Genomic DNA, 18,818 nt, shown 5'->3' with positions numbered 1-18,818 from the left:
GAGATTATTGCTAATATAAAATTTATTCTTTTATAGTATATTGAATATATGCAATGATTGAAAGTATATTTAGATTATCAAAAGTACAATGGTATATTTGATTGTTCCAATTCTGCATATGATATATTATAAGTCTTTCCTATATTTTTTGGTATAATTTTTTTATAAATTTGTTATTTCTTTGTATATTTCATTTCACATGCAGATTATTTGTTTGTGACCCAAATGAGTCATAATATACTTTTCTTTAATTTTCATTTTCTCTTCATTTCAGTAATACTAACTTTTCAATTTTTTCTTCCTTTTTATTTTTCTTTCATATTTTGTTTAACTAACTTGTCAACTACTCCCTCCGTTCCAAATTGTAGGTCATTTTGGCAAATTTAGATACATAGTTTGTGTTATGTATCTAGACATAATATATATCTAGGTGCATAGCAAAATCTATGCATCTAGATTTGCCAAAACGACCTACAATTTGGAACGTAGGGAGTATGAATCTATGCAAGGTGTGGAGTCTGGACGTGTTGTGTAGAGGCTTTTTATAATTTATTTTTATCAACTTATTTAACACGTGTATATATGCTTATAAGAACATTTCTTAATCTGGATATATCTTTTTATGTCTGTGTGTAACTAATTTGTTCGCAATGCTAAATTATTTGTTCGCTTTGTAGATTAAATTATTTTGTGATGTTGAGTCATTTGTTCGAGAATTTTTTTTCTATTATTCATCCTATACAATCAAATGTTCGCATTGTTTACTATTTTTTTTCGTTCTACATTATTATTTGTTTGTGACATTTAATCTTTTGTTCGTAAGAATAATTATTTGTACGTATTGTTAAAATATTTGTTTATATTATTTAAAATTTATTATTTAGTATTAATAATATATTAAAAAAATATCTTGTAAATATAGGCAAGTATGATCTTGTTTTGAAGATTTTATCATAAGAAAGATAATGGTACAATAGAAATTTAATTTGCATGCTCGGTTTTATAGTTACAATATTTTAGTTTTGTATTTGCATGCATGTGGGTGATGTCAATATTTTATCTATATCTTCATGCATGGGCATATTATCTTTCCTATTTAGCTGGCAATTTATCTGTGTTTTTAAAATATTACTTGACTAGCGCGAATGCTTTTAATTTGGATGCACGTTTAATAGTTACAAGTTTATTAGCTTTAGAACTGCATGTATATGGATGAAGTCATCTTCGTTGTATTTTTTTATATGCATGAGCAGAACCTCTCTTCTATTTATTTAGCTGACAACATTCATGCGCCAAATTTTTGTTCGCGATATTCAGATTTTGTTCGCATTCTACTATTATTTATTCATTGGGTTTAATATTTTGTTCGCAAAGAGATATGCATTTGTTCGCAAAAGTCCATACGTTCAAGTTTTATAAAAAAATACAAAGAAAAATAAAATTCTCCAAATATAGTCAAGTGTGGTCTTGTTTTGAAGATCTTGATGCAAAAAATACAATGTTGCAATCAGAATTTAATTTGGATATTTGTTGTGGGATTTACGGATTTTTTTGTCTCAAACTTGTTTGCACGTGGGTGATGTGATTGTTTTGTCGTTTCTGCACGCATGCATATATACTTTCTCTCCTTGCAATAATAAATAGTGGGCCGTACCTAACAAGCCCATTTGCTAATTGAATTGCGCGCATTCAGATGATAAAACGGGATTGTATCGCCTGAAGCGATGTATAGTTGCTCCCCTCTTCGGCTCTTCGCATCATGGCGGTGATGCATCCAAAATAAATATATATCATCTTTTTTTCCTTTTTTTTGCGTCACAGCACCTTTAAACTACTTAGCAGCCGCCGAGAAAGGCAATACACCAAAAGTCTTCAGAGCAGTCTCTTTTTCCTTTTTGCTTAAAGATGTCCAGTGAGGCTGCTATTGGAGGTTTAGTGAGCAGCCACGTCACTTTCAATCCACCAACCCACTCAGATTAACCCCCAAAATAATGAGACTGAAACTTTAGTCGACTAGGCCGCTTCTAATATCTTCGGATTATTGCAAATTGTCAAACAGTGTGACGACATGCGTTTGTTTGGACTTGGTTGTATCTACTACAAACTTAGCACTCTCCGTCAGCACATTAGGAATAATGTCATTTTGATCACTTTGGTGGTCTTCCACATGTAACTTTTCCAAAGAATGTTACATCATACTCCCTCCTTCCCTGTTTATAAGGCATACACGTATATCAAGATTCAAACCTTGTCATCTTTGACCAATAATTTGACTATTAAATTTTTATTTTTATAATGCAAATTTCATATGATTGGATTCATAATCAAATATATTTTACAATGATTATAAATTTATAATCAAAAGTGATATAATATATGATAAATAAATGGTCAAAGTGTTGTTTAGAAGACCGTGTCATGTTCCACCATGCCTTATAAACAGGGAAGGAGGGAGTAATATATTTACATATGACAGCAACGAGATAGATGGTTATGAAATAACGTTTTGATCCAAACCTACATCTACGTGTAGTATCTTTTTTGAAAGATCTGAACAACTTGTCAAGCATTCATTAATAAGCAGAGAGAGAGTTTACAAGGCGCCAACTTCCTTCCCAGGCATGTTGCTGGAAAGGCCCAACACATACAGCTACTACTCAGGCGAGGCTAGATCAACTAGAGAGCCGAGATCCTTTGCTCCGGCAAACACCCATAAACGAGAGTCCTCCTTGATAGCCGCAATGAAGTGAGTAACCGTAACCTCCTCATGCCTGAAAATTCTGTTATTGCGCTCAGTTCCATAAACGTGTAGTATCATAACATACAACTCAATCCGAGTTCATTATTACTGTAATAAAATAATCATTTATAGAAATATTAAGCTCAGTTGGAAATGTACGACGGTATGAGTCAAATGATTTCGTAGAAAGATATTATTGGGCCTTAGTTATTATCCTCATTTCACATGATGGTACAGCACTCGGAGCGAGTCACAGTGGCGCCTTGACGTGATGCCAAAAGACAATAGCGACTACAAGAAACGGTGCTAGTCTTGATAGTCGCGGCATCGTCGCAGCTTCCCCAATTTGAATTTCGGTGCCAAAGGGAAAAATAATTAGAGTCCGCTCCAAAACAGAAACAAAAAAAGCAAGAAAGTACAGAAACAAAAGCGAGCCATCATTTTCGAGCAATATTTGAAGTTAGCAGCCGCACGACTGCAGGAGTCATTCTGATATTTTTTTGTGTTGAACAGTGAAAGTCATTAGATATGCAGAAGCCTTTTGAGCATTTTTTTGTTGCCTTTTTTGCTTGAAAGGCAGCAGATAGTCGATCAGGTACAAGGCAGGCTGCTAAAGTCCTGACTAGTTCTCAAAAAATTTCCTACAATACTCGTCACATCGAATCTTTGAACACATACATAAAGCATTAAATAGAGTTGAAAAAAAATAACTAATTACACAGTCCAACTGATTAGCACGAGATGAATCTTTTAAGCCTAATTAGTCAATGATTGGACACTATTTATTTTTTTAGGGCCCTAAGCTAGAGTACAAGTTGTAGTATGTGAACTCACAAGTAGACGCACACTACACACCTACTCACACCACACGCAACACCTCCCTACAAGCAAGCTAAGACCTACTACAACCTATCCTCCGAAGATGGCTGATCATGTGCCGAAGCACGGTCGGAGGAAGGCCACCAAAGAACCTGCCTGGGAATAAATCCCGGTGCGGCACGCAGGTAGTCCCCGATCGGGGATCGGCGGGCACGCTCCATAACGGGAGGCGCTGCCGTTGCACTACGAGCGCATCCACATTCGACATTATTTGTTAAATAACAACGAAATATGCTACAGTGCCAAAATCAATAATTTTTCACCAACTAAACACACTCTAACTACAAGTTCGGTCGTCTAAGCAGGCATAGGTAGAACCCCATAGCCCCCAGCTATTTGGTCCACCGGATGCTTTATCTACTTTGGCGGATCCATCCATCAATCTTCAAACAATGATCTGCACTATCCACGACAAGTTTGCCTCGTCCAATTTGTGTCTCTTCGGATAGCACCTGATCTAGTTTTAATACTCCATGCATATAAAATTCTGATTCAATGTGATAGATTTGAAATTTTGAATTTTGCAATTAAACAAGCCTAAAATGAAGCCATTACAGTTTGCAGAGAAGAAAAAACCCTACCAATCGCAAACGCGCACCCACGGATTATCTGCAGAAGCGGCGGGCGGGCCCACCACCTGGCATTGGTCTGGCCTGATCTCATCCCCGTTGGAGGGGCTTGTCAGCCACGTCAGAGTGAGGTGTCAAACTGCCTATCCCTCCCCAAACCAGCTGTCCGCCAGGTCAAACCTTTGACCGCAGGAGCAAACGGCATTCGCCTCCCCTGCCGCCACCTGAAAATTCGCAAGAGACTAGCTGCCTGCCTGCCCTTCGCTGCCGTAGAGAGTTCTGGCTTACGTTGCAGACCAGACGAAATCCTGGGGAAACGGCAATTTTTCAGAGATTTTTGGTCTCCTTAATTGCGTTGATGTTTCGGTTTCATCACTGCGTAAACGAATTTCTCCTGCTCGTTGGAGCACGCAAGTTTTTTCGACTGACCTACTATGTCGGAGAATGCAGCAATGCTCAAGTGGACGAGGATGGAAGGTGTCATTTACACGGGAACTAACGATGGAAGAATTTCGTAGTATAAAGCAATTTCTTCACACGTCGATTACCAAATGTATGTTCACGATGGGTGTTAGTTCTCCCCCCACAAAAAAAAATAAATAAAAATCTAACGATAACTAATTTATTGTAAGAGAAAATACTACTGGCTAGTTGTGACTGGTAGCTAATACTGATTTAGTGTAAGAGGAAAATACTACTTGCTAGTTGCATCCGAACACAGTGTTTATCGATGACTTTGTTACCGAGATTATTACTCGTGGGCCGCAAGTCGGGAGTTACGAAAAAAAGATGCTGGCCGCGAGTCCCAGCCCTCCTCGGTCAAAGCCAAGCAAACCCTTTGGATCACACGCGCTTCCCGTGGGCAATGGCCTGGCCGGAGGGAGGAGGAGAATTCAAAGCAGCGCTCTTGGCAAGGCGTCGCGCCGCCGCCTCCTCCTCCCGCACCCTTTTACTATTATCCAGCAAAGGATAATTAATTCCGGTAACCGACAGTAATTATCCGGTAAACAAATCTACTCCACCCGCCGCGGCGAGTCCGACTCGGCCCCCTTGCAGTCAGATCCGGCGAGGCGGAGCCAGCTCGTCCCCGTCCGTCTCGCTCTCGCGCTATCTTCTTCCCTCGCCAGCGCGCGCGCGGGCGGAGGCTATAAATAAACCTCGCGGGCCGCGGCCACAACCCAAATCCTCCTCCACGGATTGCGCACCAAGCCTCCGAAAATCCACAAGTGCATACTCCAAGATTTTTCCTCCTCTCTGTTCCTCGGCTTCTTCAAGTTCTCACGCCGCAAGATCGCAGCTTTGGGTAGCTTATTCCTGCCAGCCGCGGTCGCCGGTTGCTGAGTAGGGGCGCGCGCGTTCGGTGGTCGGCCCCGGTTGATCGGCGCGTGGAGTCGACCGAAGATGGTGGCGGCGGCGGCGGCGGAGCGGGTGGTGGCGGAACTCCGGGAGGCGTGCGCGGCGCCGGCGGCGCGGCTGGACGAGGTGGCCGCGGCCATGGAGGCGGAGATGCGGGCCGGCCTGCGTGAGGAGGGCGGCAGCAAGATCAAGATGATCATCTCCTACGTCGACAACCTCCCCACCGGGTAACCACCACCTCCCTCCTCCTACCATTGTTAATCGCTGCCGCGCAATTTGCAAGTTCGCCTCACTTTAGTCCAACAACAGCGACAAAGAAAAAAAATCCATGTTTTTATTTCGTATCAGTAATTATTGTTTCCGGATGCCAAATCCGTGCGAACACGGCGCTGTATATCCTCTGATCCGATCCAGGCAAAGGTTAGCCGGCCATTTACTACCTCCGGTAGTAAACACTATCAATTGGTACACGCAAACCACGATCACCGTTGATGCTAGGATGTTTCGCACTCCAAATTGGCTTCCGTCCTTCCTAAAAAAATTTGGCTTCCGTCTGCAAGCATTAGCTGGCCGTACGTCTGCGTTGTCGGAGCGGCCTCCTACCCGTCTGTTCCTCGTCTTCTAGAAAGCGTACGTGCTCCCCCCCTACCAACTCCATCTGCTGCTGGCGTCTCCGGGTGCGCGTCTCCCGTGACACACCCTGTGCGGCGGCACGTGCCGGGGCGCGTCGGGTCGCGAGCCTGGTGTGCCAAGCTGCCTCGCAGTAGTCGCCTCCAACGCCGCGCTGCGCGGCAAGTTGGCACGTCGCGGGGCGACGGCGAACGGCCAACCGACGCGTGCGCGCGACGGTGGTGGAGGAGGAGGCTGGTGGATTGGATCGGAGCCAGCGCACCAGCGCATGCCTTGTCTAGCACTCTGAACCTAACCCGACAGCCAGTTCTCAGTTCCGTGGCGCCAGCTGCTAACGACGACGCACCTGTCGGTTCCACCCGCCCCCGGTGTTTAGTTGCTCCAGCTGCTGCGCAGACGAACAAAAACAAAGCGACTTTCTGGTTTCAAGTCAAAAACAGATACAGTAAAGATTGCAAACGCTTTGATGGCCGTCCTTTCATTTTATTTTTGACTCCCTTTGTTCATGTTTCTTACTGTATGTATGCAATGCCTCTGATTCTGAAGTCAATTTGCTTACAAAGTTGTTACGAAATTCAGGAATGAGGAGGGGCTCTTCTACGCCCTGGATCTCGGGGGAACCAACTTCCGCGTCCTGCGCGTGCAGCTCGCGGGCAGAGAGAAGCGCGTCGCCAAGCGCGAGTCCAAGGAGGTCTCCATCCCTCCCCACCTCATGTCAGGCAACGCCTCGGTGAGCCCAGCGTATACTCCATTCTTTTGCTCTGCCCACCATTTACGTGGTTACGCTCCCACATCTCACCCTTGGTGTTCCGGGCTGAATTCTTCAGGAGCTGTTCGGCTTCATTGCCTCTGCGCTGGCCAGCTCCGTCGCGGACGAAGGGCGCAGTAATCTGTTTGAGGACAAGCAGAGGGAGCTGGGGTTCACCTTCTCGTTCCCTGTCAGACAGACATCGATCGCGTCCGGCACGCTCATCAAGTGGACCAAGGCGTTCTCGATCGATGACGCTGTAAGTATTCACTCTGCCGCCAGCCATCCCAATTGGTGCCCTCTGTCATACGCAAAGTTCTATCAGAATTGTTTGGTTTCTTACGCTGATGCATTTCTGAAACTTTTCAGGTGGGCGAGGATGTTGTCGCTGAACTGCAGACGGCCATGGAGAAGCAAGGCGTCGACATGCATGTGGCTGCATTGGTTAGTTCTTAGTTTCTTATCTCATCTATTTTATCTTCACTCTGATACAGACAGTCTTCATATGCTAGGATCACTCATTGACATTACGTTTTTCATGGTTCAGATCAACGATACTGTTGGGACACTGGCTGCCGGTAGATACAATGATGAGGATGTCGTCATCGGTGTCATATTAGGTACTGGCTCGAATGCCGCGTATGTTGAAGAGGCAAGTGCCATACCGAAGTTTGAGGGCGAGCTGCCTAAATCAGGAAACATGGTACAGCTGAATTCTCACTTCAAGTATCTTGTCCATAATAATAACATAATTATGTCTCTCTCTTTTTTTTTTACAAACTTCTCAGCATGCTTAATTTCTTCTGCGATTTAGGTGATCAATACGGAATGGGGTAACTTCTCCTCATCCTGCCTCCCAATCACAGAATATGATCAGGCATTAGATGAGGAGAGCTTAAACCCAGGAGAGCAGGTAGATTTGCCTATAAATTGCCCAATGATATCATTATCGTTAACACACATGATGCTTATACATTTTGACTGTGACTTGTTTTTCAGATCTTCGAGAAGTTGATTTCAGGAATGTACCTTGGCGAGATCGTCAGGAGGGTGCTTCTTAAAATCGCCTCACAGTCTACACTCTTCGGCAAAGTCAACCAAACTAAGCTCAAAACCCGATTCATTCTGAGGTATGATTATCGATGAGCCAGGAATTACTTAATATTGCTGTAATGGCTTCATGAAACACACATGCAGTCAACCAAACTAATTAATTGAACACTTGTTGCAGGACTCCTGATATCTCCGCAATGCACCACGATGACACGCCTGATCTGAGAATCGTGGCAGACAAACTGGCAGAAAACCTCAAGATCAAGGACACATCCTTGGAGACAAGGAAGATGGTTGCGGAGATCTGCGACATCGTCACCACCAGGTCTGCACGGCTGGCCGCGGCAGGGATCGTCGGCATCCTCAGGAAGATCGGGAGGGCCGTCCCCGGCGATGAGCGGCGGTCTGTCGTCGCCATCGACGGCGGCCTGTTTGAGCACTACGCCGAGTTCAGGCAGTGCCTGGAGCGCACGCTGGTGGAGCTGCTGGGGGAGGAGGCGTCCAGGTCGGTGGCCGTGAAGCTCACCAAGGACGGGTCCGGCCTCGGCGCCGCCCTGATCGCGGCTGCTCACTCCCAGCACTGAACGGCCGCGCCACTGTGCAAGTCCCAGGCTCCTCCTCTGGCACTCACGATGTATTTGTAGCGAATTCGTATGTTTTCGAGCAAAGTTTGTTTGGATTCTGCCAAACGAATGTTCAAAACGGAATGCAGAAGTGTCTTCCCGTGCTTGTTGTTCAGGCCTGGTTCCATGTTTCAGAAATCTTGGCCTTCCGTGGGAGGATGGGTCGCGGCCCAGAACAAGAATTCGCCAATTGATGACTTGAGCGAGAGAACCCGCAGCCCCCGCGCGTCGCGAGAGATAGTACCACCTCGGAAGCGCAGGCCGCTCGCAGCCAGCTTATAAGGCGGAGTCTCGCGAGGTGTGGCACGACCTTACTTGAACAGGATCTGTTCTATAGGATCGTACCGCTTCATCCTTGACTAATAAGGAGGCAAACACTCAAGCTTGGTTGATGACGCATGACCTGTGGGGCCAGAGCGTGATTAGCGGCGACGGATTTGGGCTGCTGCCCCTTCGGAGCTTGTAGAGGATCGTTCTTGACCGGCCTGTCCGGTTGAGGTGGCCCACAGGGTTGTCTGACAAGCGCTCTTTTTTGCTTCTTTTTTTTCACTCTTTTCACTCTCCAAGGACCAAGCTGCAAAAGAACAGGAGAGCCTTCACTTGACAACCTCTTTTTCTATTTTTTTTACCTCTCCAAGGCTCTAACAGCAAATCAGCGGGACAGCCTGCACCTTAACCTGACGAAAGTCACGACTCAGGAGAAATTATTTCAACTGATTACACTCGTTTAAATTTTCGTGTGGAGCTTAACCTATCAAAGTTGGATCATCGTGAATGAAAAACAAGAGTTAGCTCATGTGTGCAGCACCAAGAGTCCCCGACACCTCACTTCAAAAATTTCAGACAAGATGATGAACAGACACACCTCCCTTGAGAGCACAGCCAAACTTCCCTTAAAAAAAAAGGTTCTGATACAGGTCCTAGCATCACATGATTCTAACAGCACCGATCAACTCTTGGTTCTTGCTTCTGTAGCATGATGGGCAAAACACTACGAATATGATACTAGAAGAAACTACTTGAAGATTTACACAGATGGCTAGGGGAAAAGACGCTCAGACTTAGTTCAGACTCCAACTCAGCCACCAGTTCAGCACTCAGCTGCTGCTCTCTTCCTGCTAGCTGCTCTTAGCTGCAAAGCAAGAACATACACCAGCGTCTGAAAACATTTTCAGGCAGGCTATACAATCCACTAGCACAAAATGGATTCAGCGCGGCAGGTGTGACTGACCGAAGACGGGCTCAGATCGGAGCTCCTCAGCACGCGCAGACGCCTCGCCGTGCTGGTGAACATCCTGAAAGCAAAGCCGTTGGTCAGCAGAGATTCAGAAAATTGTGTGACGGGGACGAAAAGATTGACAGAACTCACTCCCATGGCACGTCTCCGACTAGCATCTGGTCGCCCTCCTCGTCCTCGTAGACCAGCGTGTACTCGCCGCTGCCGTTCAGGACCCCGGTGATCACCTCCTGCTCCCCTCCTGATGTTTGAGCTAGCAGAGCAACCAGAGATTGTAAGTTCAGAGGTTTGTCTTCTTGAAGAGACAGACACCAGAATCAGAGAGACAGAGATCACACACACATTCGCACCATTTCCAGAACCGGAGTACACGTACCGGCGAGGAGGCCGCGGAAGAGGTGGTCGACGGCGGCGGAGAGCGTGTCGTAGCCGGCGTGCGCCCTGAGGTCGACCTTCCGGCCGATGGGGACGCCGTCCATGTTGATCTTCACGAAGAGCCCCTTCTTGCCGGCCTCAACGGCCTTGCCGGCGCCCGTGGGATCACTGCCCCTCTGGCTTGATGGCTCGTGGGACGGCGGCTTGGAGGACCACGAGGCGAGGTTCCGCCGGAATGCGCGCACCGGCGGCCATCCGACGACCGGAGCAGCTGCCGCCGGACTGCAGAATTCAGGTGATTTAGAAGAAGATGGCGCACCATAAAAACAGAAGAAACGAAAAAAAAAGGCATACAAAAAGAATCGTGTCAAGTTGCAAAGGTGAGAATTTTACTCTAGGCTTCGGCCTTCAGGCACAAATGCCTGATGAAACGAGCAACCAAAAAGCAGAGCAAGCAGGTGAGGAGAAAGATCATCAGCGGTTACCTCGCCTTGAAGCCATTGCTTCCCTTCGCTCGAGCAGTGGCGGCGGCAGCAGAGCCAGCGCTCCCCTTTTCCTCCAAAGCTGAAACCGACACAGATCGTTGAAACCATGGGATGATGGGAGACTCACTTATTCCAGACGAAGCAAAGAACCACACGATGATACGAGCAAGAAGGAAAAGGGCAGGACACCGAACCTGCAGCGTGGGTTGGCGACTTGGAGAAGTAGCCCGGGAGGCCGAGGCTGAGCTCCAGGCCCCTCCCCTCCTCGTCGCCGAAGCGGCCATTCCAAGCCATCTCCCCTCGGCCTCGCCCTTCCCTGTCTCCTCCTATCTACCCCGTGCACGCTGCTGTGCTCCCAACAGTCAAGCAGCAGCAGCAGCAGCTCTGAAACGCTGGGACGGAGCACAGAGCAGTAGAGCGCGCGCGCACTGGCCCTGGGAGGCAGAGCAAGCTGGCATATATAGGTGGGATAGGATGGACGGTCGGATGGGTGACAGGATCACAAGAAAGGGTGGGGGAGAGGAGCTTTTTGCCAATTTACCCGTCCAAACAACTGACTTCGCTCATTTGACACTGTAAAGAATGCATTCGCCAGTTTACCCCTGCAAACAATGTCACTTTGATTATCCATACACTGTGTCCATTTTACCCCTGGCCCCACCCGTCAGATGCTTCTTCTCCTATCTTCCTCCTCATCGTCTCTTCCCTCTCGTCTATATCCATCTTCGTATCCCTCTTCATCCGTGCAGGATGAAAGCTAGCCGGCGTCAAAAGGTAGCCACCACGTCTCCGATGGCAAGCGCGACGAGGAGGTGCCGCCGGCCGCGCAGCTCGCCAGCAACGCCCGAGCTCTCACGCGCCCTACCCGACCTCACCCTCAACCGTACCCATGAGCTTGCCCTCGACTGAGCAGCTCGCCGGCGACGCTCGACCTCAACCACACCCGCGATCCTCTTCCTTCTCCGTCGTTCCCCTTCTTCTCCCTTGTGGCCGCGCCGCTATGCTAAGTCAGCCATGGCCGTGAGCCCGTGACCGCGTGGAATGCCCACCCCGTCTGCTCCCTTCGTGCAGCTCAGCTCGTGCCCATCTCCTGCATGAGCTCGCGCTCATGCCGCGCCGCCCGCGTCGGGATTGGGGATGACAAGAGGTGATGGAGAGAGGAGAGGCAGCCCGTCCTATTTGTTGTAGCAGCGGGTGTACAAGAGTTTCCTGTGCCTGTTCCTGGGACGAGGTCGCCCTCCTGCTCACGGGCTCGCGGAGGAAGATTGGAGAAGAAGGATCTGACGGGTGGGGCCAGGGGTAAAATGGACACAGTGCTTGGTTAATCAAAGTGATATTGTTTGCAAGCGTAAACTGGCGAATGCATTCTTTGCGGTGGCAAATGAGCGAAGCCAGTTGTTTGGACTGGTAAATTGGCAAAAAGCTCGGGGGAGAGAAGTAGAGGACAGAGGAGAGCGCTGCAAGGAGGAGGAGAGAGAGCACAGAGCATGCAGCAGCAGCTGGACGCTGCGCCCGAGGAGCAGGCAGGCAGCACTGCAGGAGGCTGCAGTGCAGAGACCGGAAAGGCCAAAGGAGGGGGGACGGGAGGAAAGCTTGCGAGATGGGACAAGGTTTAGAGATAGAGAGTTCCTGCAGAGAACAAGAAAAATTCAGGAGAGAGAGAGGTAAAAAGGGACGTGATTTGATTCGCAGCAGCGCCGTGCAGGTGCTGCGAAAGTGGACTACTTTTCAGGTTTCAACTCCCTCTCTCTCTCCTGAATTGTTCTTGTTCAGCAGGAAAGCATCAGTGAGGATACTGGCAAGGAGTGGCTCCCTCTCCCTCCCGGGGATGGGCAGACGCCAGGAAAGGCAAGGGAAACGGTACAGGTGACCAACCGGGCCGCACGGCACGGGCACGGCCCGAACACGGCCGGCACGGGCACGGGGAGGCACGGCACGCCGGGGCACGGCGGCGCCGCCGTGCCGTGCTGCGTAGTGCCGCCGTGCCGACATCCCGGCCCGGGCACGGCCCTACGAGGGCGCCGGCGTGACGGGCCGTGCCCCTGGGCACGGAAGCACGGCAGGCCCGAGCGGCGGCGGCCGGGGCGGACCATGGCGGGGAAGACCGTCGCAGCCGCGCAGGCGACGGGTGGGGGCGACGGCGGCCCTTGGTGGCGGCGGCGAGGTGGGCGAAGACGAGCTGCGGCTGGCCGGCGACGCGACGCGGCAGAGGTAGGGGACGCCGCCACCGAGGTCGCACGCCGGCTGCGCCCCGGCCCTCGTGGCGGCCGCCGCGGCCAAGGCGAGGAGGCCGAGCAGAGCAGCAGCGCGAAGGCGAGGCCGCGGAGGGGGCGACGGCGGCGTCCGGGGGCGAGGTCGGAGCCCGCGGACGGAGGCGAGATCCGAGCACGCCGGAGGCGAGGTCCGAGCTCACGGACGGGAGGAAGGGAGCGGCGCGGCGGATCCGGCCAGAGGGGGGAGTGGCGCTGCGGCGGCCGGGGGGGAGCGGCGAGGCGGCTGCGGCCGGAGGGGGAGCGGCGAGGCGGCTGCGGCCGGAGGGGGAGCGACGCGAGCGGCCGGAGAGGAGCGACGCGAGCGGCGAGTCGCCTGTCGGCTGTCGCGAGAAGGATGGGGATGGGAGGGGGGAGCGACGCAGGGGTTCACGGGCCGAGGCCGTGCCGCCCCGTGCAGATGCCTTAGCCGGGCCGGGCCCGTGCTAGTGCCACGGGCCGGGATTGCGGCCCAGGCACGGCCCGGCGCCTGGCACGGGCACGGCACGGGCCCGCGAGGCCACGGGACGGGCCGTGTTTGGGCCGTGCTTTCTCCGGCCGTGCCCGTGCCGGCCCAACGGGCTCGGCCCAGTTGGCCACCTATAGGAAACGGGAGAAGGAATCCAAACCCAAGTCTCCCAGTCCCAGTCCCACTCGTGCTCAAGAGCACAACTCCACAAGTCTTGCACTTGATTATTCAAAAACAAAGTCTTGTGCTTGTCATACGCTGCAAAACCTAATTCTGAGAAATTATGAATGTTTGGCACATATTCTTTTCCCTATTCCTATGATACTTTTTTAACTGATTTATCTTAGATTTTTTCCAGTTTCGAACATGATATGATGTTTCGAACTCGAGAAGTCCTCGACGGTTCGCCTAACGTATAAATTCATTCCGTTGCTTACTCTTTCGTGGGTATATTAGCAATTATGACTTTTCCACTTTGAATTGATCACACAAATATATGTCCATTGTGACAGAGAGAGTAGCAAAATGCCCGCCTTGTAAGTTTCTACAATACAATAACAACAAAGGAGGATGAACATCTAGAACGGAACAAGAATGGGAAATCAATTTGTATGTAACAACTTTACACCCACTATATTTTGTGTTTTTTAAATTCCTACGCAGATAATTCCTTGATTATTGAAGTCTATGAAAAGTCGTCCATATATCGCTACAAAGCTTAAAATTAACAGTGGCACATAAATGGTCGATGAACTGCAAATTGGAGCAATAAGCCCCTAGGATTCTTTTCTTATTTGTTTTTGCAGCAAATAAAAGATAATGGGTGGAGTCCCTTTAGCACACGATCAAGGCAAGAGAATTTGACATACTAGAGGGAACAAGTGGGGTTGAGAAGAGGGAGAAAGCATGAATGAGATAAGAAGATAAGCTCAGCACTAACCCACATGCTTTTAGGCGTACTACTTGTTTAATCCCTCTGCAACCTTAGGGAAAACATGACTGTTTGTGTAGTTGGCGAACTGAATTTAATAAGAGCAGGAGGAAATCTATAGGCTAAAAATGAGATCACAAGGTGCAGCGTGATATCATGGAAGAAATCTGAATGTTGGTAGTGCTGGTGCTGAGATCGAGTTGCATGTCAGAAAGTGGAATGCTTGCTGTGTTGACTTTAGCTAGAAATAAACCAAGCGGACTGATGAAGTAGATGGCTGGCTTTGTTCATGGGCGGCTGGAGTTGAGTGGCAACTGCTGATTTTGGTGTGGAGAGGAGCACTGAACCGAGACAGGGCATGATGAAGAGGTCATTTGTGAAATTATCTCATGAGATGAATTGTGTATGTGGGTAGAAATAAAATGTACCTCTTAGAATTAAAGTTAGTCCTTGTTTTATAGCCGAGTTAGGGAGGAAGAACCACACAAAAAAGTTTAAAGATCCATGTGCTCTGATGAGAGATTGTTTGTTTCCACGAATCTTCTATTACAATTTTCCCTCAAAGTTTACATCCAGATCAAATAAATCAATAGGAAGAACCAAAATGTAAAGAGAAGATCAGAAGGAGCGGTGAGATTCGACCCAATTGGTCTAGCTAGTCCCATTTGTGAGAACTCCATTTCAAAATGAGAACTTTTGAATCACGGCAACAGTGTTCTCCTGCTGCTGCTGACTGCATATCGTAGCAGAAACCAAAGACAGTTGTGGGCCATGTTTGGTTTACACCATACTCCCTCCGTTCCAGTATATTAGCATTCCAGGGATTCAAATGCCAAAATAGCACAAGGAGGAAATGACATTTCTACCCCTGAGGTGGGTGAGAGGGCAAGCAAGTGGCATGGCTCTCACGGTCACGGACGCCACCACACCTCCGGCCGGCGCTGGAGTGGCTCCCGCCCGCGACGCTACCGCAACTCCAGGTGATGCCTGCAGGGGAGGAGGGTGGCGCTGCGTGGCGGCGTTGCGGGAGGGAGGAGGGCGGCGCTGCGTGGCGGAGGAGCGGGACGGGAGTTGGGCAGCGCGGTGCTGCGGCCGGAGCGGGAGGGGAGGAGGCCGGCACGGCGGCCGGAGCGGGAGGGAGGAGGACAGCGCGACCCGGCGGCCGGAGCGGAAGGGGAGGTGGGCGCCGCCGGACCGTCGCGGCCGGAGCGGCAGGGGAGGAGGGCGACTTGGCCCGGCGGTCAGAACGGGAGGGGAGGCGGGCGCTGCCGCGGCCGGAGCGGTAGGGTAGGAGGGTGGCGCGGCGGCCAGAGTGGGAAGGGACGGCGGCGGGCGGGCGGGCCATCAGGTGCGAGGTGGGGAGGACAGGGATGGATGTGGGACCCAGCCTCTAGGAATGCTTATATTGTGGTAAAATTTTTGAATCTTTAGAATGCTAATATAGTGGGACGGAGGGAGTAAAAATTAGTGCTCAAAGCACGAAAAAGTTTTTATAAACACGGCCGTGAGGGGAGAACCTGAACATCTCTCCTGTGCTGTCTTCTGTTCACTTTTGCAGGGACAGTTGTGAAATGTCCGCCGGGAAATGATTGCACTACCGTATTCTGTTCACTTGTGCAGCTGAAGTCCGTAGGTTGGGGGCGGCCAGCGGCCTGCCAGTGTCTGCAAAGTCTACGCTTGACCACGACCAAATCTTGGGGTGCAGAGTAATAATAGCCAGCCAACCAGCTTTGCTCCTTTTCCGGAGGTAAAAAGGAGAAGAATACCACCACCTGTTGACCGCATTTGTTCTCTCCTTCTCTGACCACATTTCCCCTCTCCGTCTCTCTCTTGTACAGCATGCCAGCAGCAAGGCAGTTTTTTTTATTACTTAAAAAAAGATAGTTTTTTTAAGGTTTTACGGCTTCGCAACGGCTACATTGGTTACTGGCAGTAGATTCATTTGAGTTGAAATTAAGCTATACTTCCTATTTAGATGCATTTGGAGTGCCAAAACTTTTGGCCAAAGTATTTTGCACTAAGGGGGTGCTTGGATTGAAAACATAACTCACCACATCACGAGTAAGCGGCCACACCTGTGAAGGCTGCTGCTTGATTGACTATTAGTTTTGGCTGCCACAACTGTTTTATGTTGATATTCTCGCCAAAGTGTAGTGGCCGTTTGGCTCGCCACACATCGTCACAACTTCGGAGGCCGCGCCACAGCTTGCGTGGCGGGCATTGGCCGGGAACCAAATAGACCCTAAATTTTTTGGCATACAAACTTTACACCTTAGTGTTTAGATGCATGGCAAAACAGCAATTTTTTTTGTGCCAAATACCAAAAGTTACTCTCTTGGCTGTCCCCCGACGCGTGTTTAGCGTTTTTGAGATTCCTGGCTCCCAAATGCTGAAAGTTTTGCAGCCCAACTTTTGCTACTTTTTACCCATGTTGTTTAGATCCATTTGCCAAAAAGTGAGAAAAAAGAGCAAAAGTTTTGGCAAAAATGGGGAACTACACCCCCTCCATCCTTGCTATCTTAGCAGATTGTTAAACCTAATAGGGTCTTCTTTTGGCATGTAAAAATTTCTAGAGGTGCAAATGAGTACTCCTTAGTGTATTCATCGTTTTTAAAAATTTGTACTATTTTTTTTTAAATGGAAGGAGCCGTGAATACCTTTAGAAGCACCTATTTGCGACCCTAAAAATTCCACATGAATTTTGCAAGAACCGGTTCTATTTCCCGGCATTGTTGTGGGAGGGCATTGTTTTGCCCTGGCGCCTGCTCCGTAGCTATTTCCGTTGAGCCAGCCTTGGTCATGCTCGTGGCCTCGTGCAACGACTCCACGACAAGGGCCGCGGCCACAAGACACACAGAGCGCCACAGGCGAGCGTGCTCCGTGAGCCAGTGGCGAAGCAACACGCGGCGAACATTTCCGTCGCCGTCGGTACTAGGCAGTAGGCACTACCAGGCAAGGCATGAGTAGCTTGGCTGATTGGCTGGCTGTGTGGCTGCTGACCGGGAGGAGAGAGATGTTCCACCGATGCGCTATGACATTTGGTTCACAATCACAATCACCTCATCAGCATATCATGGGTCGAGATAAGAGCAAGTATTACTAGTATTAGGCTAGTCTTTACTGATATCAAGACTAATAACTAGTTAATCATGCTGACTAAATTTAATGGAGATGAAATTTCTCGCATCCCAACAATAAAAGAGAGCTTGCTCTATATACCAATATCCATGTACGATGAAATATAGAGCGTCTGTAGTCATGAGCGGATGAATGGAACAGTCATGCTATATTTAACTGGTCACGGCTCGGCGCGTCTGCAACATCCAATTTCTGCTCTGACTAGAGTTCGGCTGCCACAATGTGTATTGTTCGGCTGATTCGTTTTGAGCACACACTAGAGCTAGCCTAGCGACTCTCTTCTTGTTTCTTTTTCCTATGTGGGAGTCTTGTAGAGAGCGTATCGATTCTGTTGCAGCTGGCCTTGGTACACAACTCACAAGAGTTGTTTGCCCGCCGCCTTTCGTCTAGCAAGGAACGAAGGAGGAAAACCGAAGGGGAAGACAGTGATGGCCGCGACTGCGAAATCCTAGCTAGACTTCTTGATGAGAAGATGACATGTAGTGATATAGAGCTAGAATGGACCCTCGTGCTAGTTAGCTCGGTTGCGGCATGCTCTCCGCTCTTGGGGTGTCAATGATGTTAGCGGAATCACCATGCGCGTCTCAAATATGGAAAATTTTATAATTTTTAGTATGATTCCATTGTAAGCAATTTATTTTAATAAAAAATTGTGAAGCAAAATAACTCTTTCCCATGTGGTTTAATAATAGTTTTACCCATCTCCGCGACTATTTTTTAATACTTTTGGTAATGTAAAAGTTATGAGAGAAATAAACGAGCCTTCACCATGACCCCAAATTTTGCACGCGCCATTTTCACACGGCCACCTGAATCCCAAGTGGAAGTCATTTCAGAAAAGAAAAGGAAAGCATTTCTAGACACTCGAGTGGGATTTGGAAACACAAAAAATGTTCCACAAAAGAGCACCTTTGGCAAAGTTCAATTCTCCGAGAGAATCATGGCGAGGGGACGTAATTCTACACGGTGTCATGTCGCAACAACCGCTGCATCATGCCGTTTCTCTCCCGGCTTGTACCCGCAGCCAGCCGCAGCAGCACACACACTCTGAAGCGATGTTTTTCCTTTTGAACGTAACACTCTGAAGCGATGTAAAGAGATGAGCACCAGATTAAAGTAGTCCATAGGCTGTGAATTAATACAGAATTATTTGAAGCTCTGATGTGAACATAAATACTGTTCGTGTGGCATTATATTTCTGGGATCAGAATTGATAGATGCAGGTGTTTAGAAATTGTTAAAAATCGACACGTACGTTACGTCTTCGTTAATTACCCGATGAAGAAGCTTTAGTATTGCCGTAATGCCCTGCCCACTTTACGATCGAGCCACATCA

At 48.9% G+C, this 18,818-nt stretch overlaps 2 protein-coding genes and 1 non-coding gene across 4 annotated transcripts; 2 read left to right on the top strand and 1 right to left on the bottom strand.

The window, feature by feature from the left end:
• Positions 1-5,204: 5,204 nt before the first annotated feature.
• On the top strand, positions 5,205-8,713 carry LOC120697628 (hexokinase-7). The gene is made up of 8 exons (XM_039980909.1): positions 5,205-5,771; positions 6,754-6,904; positions 7,002-7,181; positions 7,292-7,366; positions 7,470-7,625; positions 7,737-7,835; positions 7,922-8,052; positions 8,154-8,713. The coding sequence occupies exons 1-8, from the start codon at positions 5,590-5,592 to the stop codon at positions 8,557-8,559; spliced, it is 1,380 nt and encodes a 459-aa protein (XP_039836843.1). The 5' UTR covers positions 5,205-5,589; the 3' UTR covers positions 8,560-8,713.
• Positions 8,714-8,903: 190 nt separating this feature from the next.
• On the top strand, positions 8,904-9,123 carry LOC120701686. The gene has a single exon (XR_005686246.1). It is a non-coding gene; the product is annotated as a small nucleolar RNA U3 (small nucleolar RNA).
• Positions 9,124-9,450: 327 nt separating this feature from the next.
• LOC120697629 (auxin-responsive protein IAA16-like) lies at positions 9,451-11,203 on the bottom strand. 2 transcript variants are annotated; one of them, XM_039980910.1, is made up of 6 exons: positions 10,890-11,203; positions 10,696-10,774; positions 10,212-10,492; positions 9,968-10,088; positions 9,830-9,893; positions 9,451-9,757 (listed from the first exon to the last, which is right to left on the bottom strand). In XM_039980910.1, the coding sequence occupies exons 1-6, from the start codon at positions 10,987-10,989 to the stop codon at positions 9,689-9,691; spliced, it is 714 nt and encodes a 237-aa protein (XP_039836844.1). In that variant the 5' UTR covers positions 10,990-11,203; the 3' UTR covers positions 9,451-9,688. The 2 variants fall into 2 exon arrangements, with proteins under 2 accessions (XP_039836844.1, XP_039836845.1); XM_039980911.1 differs by having other exon boundaries at positions 9,451-9,730; positions 10,890-11,199.
• Positions 11,204-18,818: the final 7,615 nt, after the last annotated feature.

This window comes from Panicum virgatum, chromosome 3K (assembly GCF_016808335.1).
Source record: "Panicum virgatum strain AP13 chromosome 3K, P.virgatum_v5, whole genome shotgun sequence".
Taxonomy (NCBI): domain Eukaryota; kingdom Viridiplantae; phylum Streptophyta; class Magnoliopsida; order Poales; family Poaceae; genus Panicum; species Panicum virgatum.
The sequence above is the reverse complement of the archived record's forward strand: the minus strand, read 5'-3'. Positions and strand labels throughout refer to the sequence as shown.

Coding starts and splice junctions, on each gene's coding strand:
- LOC120697628 (XM_039980909.1), top strand. CDS start 5,590: ATGGTGGCGGCGGCGGCGGCGGAGCGGGTGGTGGCGGAACTCCGGGAG. Junction 5,772..6,753: donor GTCGACAACCTCCCCACCGG/GTAACCACCACC, acceptor TACGAAATTCAG/GAATGAGGAGGGGCTCTTCT. Junction 6,905..7,001: donor TCATGTCAGGCAACGCCTCG/GTGAGCCCAGCG, acceptor TGAATTCTTCAG/GAGCTGTTCGGCTTCATTGC.
- LOC120697629 (XM_039980910.1), bottom strand. CDS start 10,989: ATGGCTTGGAATGGCCGCTTCGGCGACGAGGAGGGGAGGGGCCTGGAG. Junction 10,775..10,889: donor GTCGCCAACCCACGCTGCAG/GTTCGGTGTCCT, acceptor TGTCGGTTTCAG/CTTTGGAGGAAAAGGGGAGC. Junction 10,493..10,695: donor AGCAATGGCTTCAAGGCGAG/GTAACCGCTGAT, acceptor TGAATTCTGCAG/TCCGGCGGCAGCTGCTCCGG.